Source organism: Capsicum annuum, chromosome 12 (genome assembly GCF_002878395.1).
Source record: "Capsicum annuum cultivar UCD-10X-F1 chromosome 12, UCD10Xv1.1, whole genome shotgun sequence".
Lineage (NCBI taxonomy): Eukaryota > Viridiplantae > Streptophyta > Magnoliopsida > Solanales > Solanaceae > Capsicum > Capsicum annuum.
Window position 1 is genome coordinate 148,740,507 of NC_061122.1, and position 10,383 is coordinate 148,750,889.

The 10,383-nt window shown below is 30.7% G+C and overlaps 1 protein-coding gene across 1 annotated transcript; it reads right to left on the reverse strand.

Moving 5' to 3' along the window:
• Positions 1-4,154: 4,154 nt before the first annotated feature.
• LOC107849157 lies at positions 4,155-9,434 on the reverse strand. The gene is made up of 12 exons (XM_016693799.1): positions 9,330-9,434; positions 8,798-8,861; positions 8,055-8,164; positions 7,129-7,713; positions 6,941-7,057; positions 6,770-6,862; positions 6,269-6,343; positions 5,973-6,059; positions 5,485-5,583; positions 5,197-5,394; positions 4,442-4,720; positions 4,155-4,376 (listed from the first exon to the last, which is right to left on the reverse strand). Exons 1-12 carry the CDS (start codon positions 9,432-9,434, stop codon positions 4,155-4,157), a joined length of 2,034 nt encoding a protein of 677 aa, XP_016549285.1.
• Positions 9,435-10,383: the final 949 nt, after the last annotated feature.

Here is a 10,383-nt window from a genome sequence, read left to right on the forward strand (position 1 = left end):
AGCCTATTGCTTCCAAAAAATAATTTTTTGTCGATTCTTTTATACAATTTTTGTCATGAATATTTCAATTTTGCTAAGACATTCTGGTTTCTGGCAAAATGAAATTATTTATGAAAATTACAAGAGCGATGGAATTGTAGTTAGCGATAATGTTTCATATTTTAGGTTAATTTCTGTTATTGCGATGGAACTTGAGATAGATCAAGCAAAGAAAAATATAGGTGTTGGTTATATTGTTGATGAAAATACAACTCCAATGGTTATTAGAAACAACAATGGTGTTACGATTTACGTTGAATTAAAAAAAAAATCTACACAGATTTTGTAATGTATCCGTTATGCATTACAACAAGCGATAAATCGACTGAAGATCTAGAATTTGATACTGAAACTGGTGAAATAATGTGCATCGAAGGAACAAAAATAGATGCAGCTGCACTTCCTGTTGTTGAGTCGAATAATCAGTACTCTTTGTATGTACCAGAAATTAAAACAAAAAAATTCATCACTGATTGCCAAAACGCCGAAGTTAAAGTGAAGCAGTTGTATAAGGATAAGAAAACTCTGAAAGCTGTAATGGAAAAGTATGTGTTAGATCACAGTTTTAATTTTCAAACATCAAGATCTGATAAAAAAAGGTATTATAAACTATGTTGTTATTGGTTTTTTTGTGTGTGATTGGTGTTTATGTATTGGTGTTATGATACATTGTAAAATATATTTTGATTGTGTTATTCATAAATAATATCGTATATGAAGGTGAAGTGAGTTTAAAGCCAACAAATGTCAAAATGTTGTTAGAAGAATTTTTTAAAGTAGCATAACTGTTTACAGTATCTGATACATAATTTTTTTTTGAAATATTTTTCTTTTAAAAAATTGTGATTATTTATTTTTATATGCAGCTATTGGTTGGAATGTCGTAATGAAAATTGCAGTTAGTACATGAAAGCATCTTGCTTGTTGGATTATGATCTTTTTAAAATTCGGAAATTCAATGATGAACATACATGTTCAATGAGTGATAGGGTGTTTAAATAGCTGCAGGCTATAGTTAACTTTGTTAGTAATTTTACAAAGCCAAAGTTAGTAAACTACAAGAGGATACACACTTCAGCAAATATTATTGAAGAAATTAAATTTGTGTATCGTGTTGACATCAATTACATGAAAGCTTGGCGTGCGAAGGAGCGTGCTATAGAAATGCTTAGGGTTGGAGCTACTGACGGATATAGACAAATGTCGAGATACATCTACATGCTAAACTCTGTGTATTCAGGATCACACATCAGGATGCATAAGTCTATAGATAACGAATTCAAATATTTGTTTATAGCTTTACAGCTAATGATCCATGGTTTCAAGCATTGTAGACTAGTTGTTGTGGTAAACGGTGCTTATTTGAGTGGACAGTACCAAGGAACTTTTCTTTCTGTTAGCACTCTTGATGGAGCAGGTATGACTAATCATGTTAAATAATCTTTAATAGTTGTTATGATACGTTGCAGAACATATATAATATGTTATGATACATAACTGTATAGTTTATGATACATCATTAGAGATTCTGATACATAACTGTATATATGAAACTTTATTGTATTCTTTATAGGGTGTATAAACTTTTTAACAACAACAATTTGTTAAAAATCATGCTTTATAATTTTTTTTAGGTTGTATATTACTAATTGTATATGGTGTTGTTGACTCAAAAAATGATTCTGCATGGACATGGTTTTTTGAGCAATTTAAGAATGCTTTTGGAAAGTGTGAGAACATATGTGTTGTATCAGATTGCAATAAAACAATAATTAAAAGTGTCAGCATTATCTATCCAAATGTTCCTCACTTAGCATGCATTTGACATTTTTGGAAGAACGTTTGTACAAATTTCAGAAGGAGCAAGGAAAGACTTAGCGACCTATTTTATTCGATGGCCCCAGCATACAAAAAGGAAGATTTTGAATACCTTATGTCGAAGGTTAATAAAATTGATCATCGGGTGAAAGATTATCTATATGATGCACGATATGAGAAGTGGTCAAGAGTTTATGCTCCTATAAACAGAGGCTGGATGATGATATCTAACATTGCAGAATGTATAAATAGTTGTTTAGTGGAGGCGCGTAAATTGCCGATTTTAGGTTTTTTGGAAGAAGTCAGAAAATTATTTGGAGTATGGAATTGTAAAAACAGAGAAATTGCTTCATATACAGAAACAACTTTAGGGAGAAGGTTTGACGAAATCCTCACATCTAATGGAGTTAAAGCATCTAGAATGATGGTGTGCATAAATAATTACTCATTTTATGTTTTATTTATTGAATAAAAATTTCTTGTACGTTATATTTTTTTCGTGTGTGAATTTTTGTTTGTTAGGTCAGGCCTACATCAGAGTATCATTATTTAGTTTATGAATCTGGGAGAATATACGTTGTGTACTTGGATGCTAACAAATACAATTGTTGTGGATTTCAAATTGATGAAATTCCATGTCCGCGCGCAATTGCAGTGTTGAAAAGTAAACATATTACGAAGTTTCGTCTGTGGTACTTTGATTACTATAAGATTGCGATATTAGTGATGACATATGAAGTTCCAGTAGTACCTATACCAGATAAGAAGGATTGGCATGTGCCTAAATGTGTCGAAGAAGAAGAAGTCTTACCACCCAAATACAAAAGACCACCTGGTAGGCCAAAAAAGGGTAGATGTATGAAAGCAAGTGAAAAACTATCCTCCAGTACAAACTGTTGTGGTAAATGTGGTCGAGAAGGTCACAATAGATGTACTTGCAAGTTCTTTCTAAAGGAGAATTGATATGTTTTAGTTACCTGATACATTGAACGATCTATGTTTAGTTCATCACTGTTAGTTTGGTTTTGATTTGGCTATATTTGAATAATGTTGGAACAATGTTTAATTTGAATTATTGTTTGTTTTTAGTGGCTTATTTTTGTATTTTCATTTTAATTTCATTTACAATTTAATATGTTTCTTAAGTAATCTGCTATAGTACAACAACTTTTTAGATTGTTCTTCAAATTAGAAAGTAACTCTATCATGAAAGGCTATTCATTTTACTGTGGTTTTTTTAGTATAATTAGTTTCATAAAACAACACTTGCATGTAATTGCTCTAAAAACTGAAAAGTATGCACAGATAATTGATGCTAGTTTAGGATTCATGATACAACGTAGCTTGTATTATGATATATTGCAAGAAGTAATTGTAAACATTGTTTATAATAGTCAACTTTATAATAACTAAATTATTGATATTTGTACTGTAACATTAGAATATATGATAGATGAATATGTGATGTATCATAACTGAATGTGAATATTTTTTAGTTATATTTGTTTTACCTATTAATTTGCTTTAAATATGTTTTAGATTTGATTTGAGACACTTTGAATTAATATGATACATTGCATGTAGTTTTGAAAAAATTATGTATGATACATGTCTTTACAGTAACTAACTTATTGTAAAACTTGTCGAAAAATTTTCACATATATAATTCATCGATTTTCATGTGTCGATGAAAATTTAACATATCATAGACTAAATTTTAATTGATTCAAAAAATTGATGAATATTTTCTACCACAAAAACATCACAATTAAAAGTAGTGTCTGAAATTACATTAAAAGAGGCCAATAAGATAGCAACAAAAACAATGTTAAGAACTTAGGTATGGAACAACCTAGCATCTACTCTATGGCTAGAATATTAGACTCATCAGTTGGAGGAACATAAAATGGTCGTGGTCTTGGTGGATTATCATGGTCACTAGAATAAATCTTCTTAGTCTTTTTAACTCCATAGTTCTATAAGAGTATTGCATATCTCTTTCGAAGATATTCTGCATCAAGATTTGATGAAGGAATCTACATTTGATCGCTGAGAAATTTTGGATAAGCTGCTAGAAAAACTCCACAGTCCCTAAGCATGACGAATCATTTAGTTAGATGCTTAATAATATGGGAATTATTGTTGTATCAAAACATATGCACATGGACAGTAAATGTATAATAATGTGTAAGCTTGAATTATGTAAATTTATAAAATTTTCAACAATAAAAAATGAGATTAAACATTTCTAGATATATAAAACTGTGAGGATATACTTACAAACTACCACTGACTTGTTATGCAATATCTTCAATGTATTCAACATCAAATGGGGTGTCATTCAAATCACCGGCCACTTTACTCATCTTATCTGTGTAAGCTTCGAGACTTGACCATACAGTTCGTTCAGTGTTTTCCAGTAATCCACTGTAACTAATGTATGTTGGCAGCATCACAGATAACCTTTTGATCTCATGTGATGGCTCTCTATGTTGCGATGACAAAATTGAGTCATACACCTGGATACATCTTTTATTTAAAGATACACAGCTAGCACCCAGTAAAAATTTCCATCATAATTTACAGGAATGTATACATCATCGACTAAGTGCCAAGGCAAAGTAGCTGGTATGTTGAACCCTTTGATGATGTTTATCAGTGATTCTTCATTTCTTGCAACAAAAAATATTTTTGTATAATCATCTTGATTTGAGAGAGAATCACTCGCTGTATCCTCAAAGTAACTTTCGTATGTCGCATCAATGTATGTTTTGACCAAGCAATTAACAATGGTGTAACGATATTCTTGATCCTTTTGTTGCTTTGATTTCTTCCACAGGTAGTAGAATATAACATCTACATGCTGCTTAAAATAACAAAATAAATAAGTTATTGATATCCATAAATTCTACTCAAGTAAGAAAATTAATTTGGTATATAAAATTTGAGAATGATAGTTATCTACTTTTTATATAAGTTATGTATCAGAATGCATAATAATGTATATGTATGTATCAGAATGCAAAATAATGTATATATATGTATCATAAGCTGTTTATTGTACATGTAAGTAATATTTTTTGTAATACCTCATCATTCCAGCAGGTGTTTGACTAAGACATTGTGTAGAACCAGTTCTTTAAATCTGGTTGTATAACAACAAAATCCAACAAACTAAAACCAATTCCTGATTTATTAGCTTTGCAGTGGTTGTCTTTCAATTTCCTACATGAGTATAATGAAATTATATTACTCTTTGTGATTTTAAAATTATAAAATAATAATAAAAAAAGTAAAAATATTTTACTTCTTTTCACGAAACTTTAATAATCCTTCTACAATCCAATCACAGTACTCTTCGATTAGTCCCGTCGGCATATCATAGGAAATAAGATAACCATCAAACGGATGCTTTCGAGGAAAATCAACTGTTGCAGATTCTTTACCTTTACAACTTGAACCAAATGCAGTTGTAAATGGTGACGTGAATATTGTAGTTCGCTTCCTGTTTCTTGGTGCACATGTTTTAATGGCATCCTGTTTACCCAATTCCGCTTCAGTAAGAACTGATTAAGGCTGAGTATCATGGATTTGACATTCATTGTCATTGATTTCAGTGGGACTAACAAACTTTATTTTCATGGCAACAACTGGTGTGGAAATTCCAGCTATAATGTTATCTATCGATTCCTGAGACGCATCAGTTGAACTATCATTGGTAGACTCCTGAAAAAGAAAGATTATTAGATATAAATTAAATGTGTATGATAACCCATATGATATCTATAGTGTAAATACATCATTAACATTATATCTGTGTGGCCATATTTTAAGAAAGTACCCATACAGTTTAGTGAAACTGTTATGTATCATTATATTTAATAATTTTCTGATACATTTCATAAAACATTAATTTGGTGTATTTAATGTATCAGGTAAATTATATAACATGCTTAATCTTCTTTTACACAAATCTATTCCTAATTAATAACATATATATTATAAATCTTGTGTGTTATCCGTACCCGCAGTTCATTTGGAACTTCAACATTGCCCGTTTATAAGGACGGATTAGGAAGATTGACTTTTTGTGAAAGATCGACTGAATTTACTACCATTGCAATGATTGGTGTGGACATGCCAGCTATGATATTATCTATGAATTCCTGAAATTCTTTAGATGATATCACAGTGCAGGACACCTGGAAAATGCAAATTATTAGATACAACTACAAACTGTCATAGCATTCTACTAACATTAATTAGATGAAAAAGATCCCATATGAAATAATCCATAACCGTATGTTCTACGTACCTACAGTTCATTTCGATCTTCAATATTGTTTGCTGGTAAAATGAGACTAGGGAGATTTTTTTTCTGTAAAAGCTCCTCAGATTATATTGCACTAACTGGTGAGGAAAAGTCAGCTATGGTGTTATCGATGGAATGCTGAAATACATCATTCTTAACCTCAGTTTCACTTTCCTGAAGCATGAAATTAATTAGATATTAAAGAACATGTAAAACTTATGTAGGAAGAAGTAACAACACTATTGAGAAAGAATTGACAAATGTATTCATCTTTTTGCATTGAATGTGTCAGTTTTACAAGATATAATGCAATATCTAAGTAACATAATGATTTTCCGCATTAATAATATACACTCGATATAATTTTTGAACTATCAGTACCTTCTGTACATTTTAAACTTCAATAGTCTGTCTCCGAATAGCCGGATCATCAAAATTGAATTTGTGAGAAGACTCAGTTGATGGTTTTTTATCCCCCTTGTGATCTCCACAGTATATACAGGATTTCAATCATCATTCTGAACCACAAAAAAATCATTATATTATAAAAATAATATACGATATTTTTTTAACATTCCTACTACTTTACCTTTTTGGAACATTCTTTGGATGTTCTTTCGGAGTTCCCAAATCATCACCATGTGTCTCATTCTTTTTCACATCTTTATTTGAACTATCGATTTCAATAACAACCTGAAAAACATATAACTTTTGAACAAATAAAAAGATAAAAAATTTAATAAAATATGATGTGATCATATTAAAAGTTACTTTTTGTGGAGCATCATGCTTCTCCTTCACAGCTAACATCATTTCTTCATGTTGTTTTTCCATTTCTCCATGATATTTTTTCATTAATACTTCAATGTTGTTAAATCTTTTGTCAACCTGCATAAGTTTAACAGAGTATATTATATATGTCAATAAAGCCATTTTTTTTAAATTCACGTTGCACTTACATATGTCTTCACTAATGATTCAATTGCATTCATATCAACTTTTATCAAAACTTGCTCATGATATGTTCCTCCAGACACATTAATTTTTTTTGTGGACTCACGCCCACTTTTGACAATTGGTGGGTTTTGTTCTGCTGGTGGTGTCTGTTCGCCGAAATCCATTAGAGATGGTTCATGTGGAGCTTCTTCATTATTTGGGTCAGTAATTGTGTTTGATGTGCTAGAAGGTGATTCATTGACTTCTTTAACAGAGGGGCTACCTTTAATTTTTTCTTGATCTGTCACTGATTCTTTTTGCTCAGCGTCTGTCTTTCTTCTTTTTGAAGGTGGTCCCAATGATATATCAGACTTGGCCTTTGACCTAGTTAACAGTCCAAGCGGTGGTGGGGTAGTAAAATCATCAAAATCATCCAAAAGTAATGAACTAGCTATTATTTTAGCTTTCTGATCAACTTTTATCGGTTGTTTACAAAATGTGGATGGCAAAGTTGAACTGACACAATCTTTCAAATCCATTCCATCATGATTTGGTAGTTGAATACATTTTAGCTCATCAACTGTAGGACTTATGTTGGTATACACATACTATAATTGAGATTGAAAAAAAATAAGAAATTCAGTTAAATGAATGTAAGGGCAATAATGTATAAGTATTCTACATAACATGTAGTGGTATACCATAAACTGTACAGTTATGTATGTGAATGTACCATATGAGTGCTGTAATGTATCACGTAACAGTGAAAAAAGGTTATTTTTTTGCATGAATTGATATGAAAGATGTCTGATCATCAAATATACTACAGTATGAACAAGTTACATGCTTAATCATATATTGACAAAAATATATATATTGAAAACATAAAATAAAATTCCATGTGTGCAACAAAAAATACAAAAAGAGATTGAAAATAAATAGAAATTACCTTGCTAAACATTCCATTCATGAACTTTTCGAATTTAGGGTTTGTTCCAACAACAAACCAGTTACATATCCTTGGGATACGATTGCCAATACGACAAGCAATGTCTTTATCTACTTCAGAACAATATTCATACATCCAGAAATTAAGAACATGTGGCATTCCTCCTAACTGATAAAGCTACTTTTCAACAAAAAAATCCTGTCTCAACGAGTTCATCAACTTGTTGAAAGCAATATTTCCCCACAGATATTGTTCATATCGACCATCCTCTACCGTATTGAATTCTACATAACTAACAACTGCATCATCAGTTTAAAATAACAAAAATGTATGAATGAAAAATAATATGGTTATCCGAATTGCATCCTAGTCATTGTCAAAATTTTCCATCTTATACTGTTCAACAATTTTTTTTGGATATTCCATTTTTTGCTACTGGGAAATACTTTATCATTAAAATAGAGCCATCTGAAGTTGGATACTGAAAGTCATTAATGTTTGAGGTGCAATTCAGACTACTAATGAGAGCAAATTCAAATATCGTAAATTTCAGAACTGTTCCCTTGACATAAATATGGAATTCTTTGGGTTATCTTGTTTACACTCAAGCATCAACAAACATTTGGTTATTTGACCTTGAAAATTTGATATAGGCATATCAACAAACACACCAAAACATGTCTCCTTAAACATATTTAGCACTTTTTTACCCATAAATTACTCAACATCAGTCGCAAAGTTACAGTTGAACGAAATGCCAAACCTCAAAGGATGATGTGAAACAGTTTTGATCACATATTTCATCCCCTGCATTTAAAAACATTGATGTATCATAACACATTAATGACCTTATAATACATAAGTAATGTATCAGATTATAATATATAACTATAACATAAGTATCAAACATACTGATAAAATTCATACTTATGTATCAGATTGTACCAGACATCCTGGTAAATTTCTTAGTTCTAAATAGTGATATATCATAACGCATTTGCTTATAGTTATGTACATAAGTAATGTATCAGATTAACACTTAGCTTTAAGAGTTGTTACATCATATATTACGATATATAACTATAACATATGTATCAGACATATTGATAAAATTCTTACTTATGTACCATAATAACAAAATTTGTGATGTATCATAACTCATGCACAAATATTATCTTCCTCAATATGTATCATACTAATTAGTAACACTAGCATTTATTAATAACAATAACAAATTATGTAGAAATTCGTCAATCGAACACATAAATGCCATACCTTTGGTAATGGGTCTCTTTTCACAACTTTCTTTCCTTTTTCCTTTGAAATATCAACAACAGTCTTCTTCCTTTTAACACTAGCAGCATCCCGTAACTTTTTCATGATTGTCAAATTATTTTGATACTTAGATCTATTTTCACGAAAACCAACGTCTTTATAATCAAAATTACAAGGAACAAACCCAAATATATCAATTTCATTATAAGTTGACTGAATTTGAGTAAGCCCCAAACTAAAAGAGGGTCTTGAGTCCATTAATAATGTTATAATTTTTAAAGAACATAAAATTGAAAAGGGATTTGTTCAATTTCAAGACTAATAAACAAAATTATCAACTATAAACAAACTAACCTCCAACTAATTTTGAATAATTAAGTTAACGGAGTAATTGTAATGGAAGATAACAGTTGTTGCTTCAAGATCGGATTTTGGCATAATCTTCGCCAGTAATCCCGTGATTTTAGGCTGCAGAATAATATTTGGGTATTATGTTGAGATGTGGGTTGGAATGTATCAGTAAAAGCGAGTGTGTTATGTCTTAGAAGGGATTTTTGTAATATATTTTGTAGGATGGTATTTAAAGTAATATAGAAAAGTTAAGGTGTTTACTTAAGTAATTTTTCCTTAAAAAAGAGAACACCTAAAGAAACTGAAATAGAAAAGTGGAGAAGAAACACCACATCATATAAACACAAATAAAAAATTGGGTCATTCTAGAGAAAGCCAACATAGGGGTTAAAAGGTGGTATACATGGTTCTAGATGAAATACATACACACAGGGGTAGAGCTACCTAGACTTCAGGGGTTCCGAACCCCCTTCATCGAAAAATTACACTGCATATATATAAAATTTTTTTTCTCTGGGTATATATATTAAATTGAACCCCTGTAACACAAGCAAAAAACTTAATTCAGTGGCAAAGGGGTGCAAACTTTCACGCAAAGGGCCTCACATTCTCGGGTTTGAGACCCATTCATGACAGGTTTTTATTTTTTATTTTTGCTTTCTGCATTTGAATACTCTTGAAAAAAATCCTTCCTCCCCCACTG

Bases quoted from the DNA above. Each gene is read 5' to 3' on its own strand.
- LOC107849157 (XM_016693799.1), bottom strand. From the start codon at position 9,434: ATGAAAAAGTTACGGGATGCTGCTAGTGTTAAAAGGAAGAAGACTGTT. The intron at 6,060-6,268 runs GTTAGTGCAATA...TGCATTTTCCAG, and splicing joins TAGCTGACTTTTCCTCACCA to GTGTCCTGCACTGTGATATC. The intron at 5,395-5,484 runs GTTAGTCCCACT...TTGGGTAAACAG, and splicing joins TTGCCATGAAAATAAAGTTT to GATGCCATTAAAACATGTGC.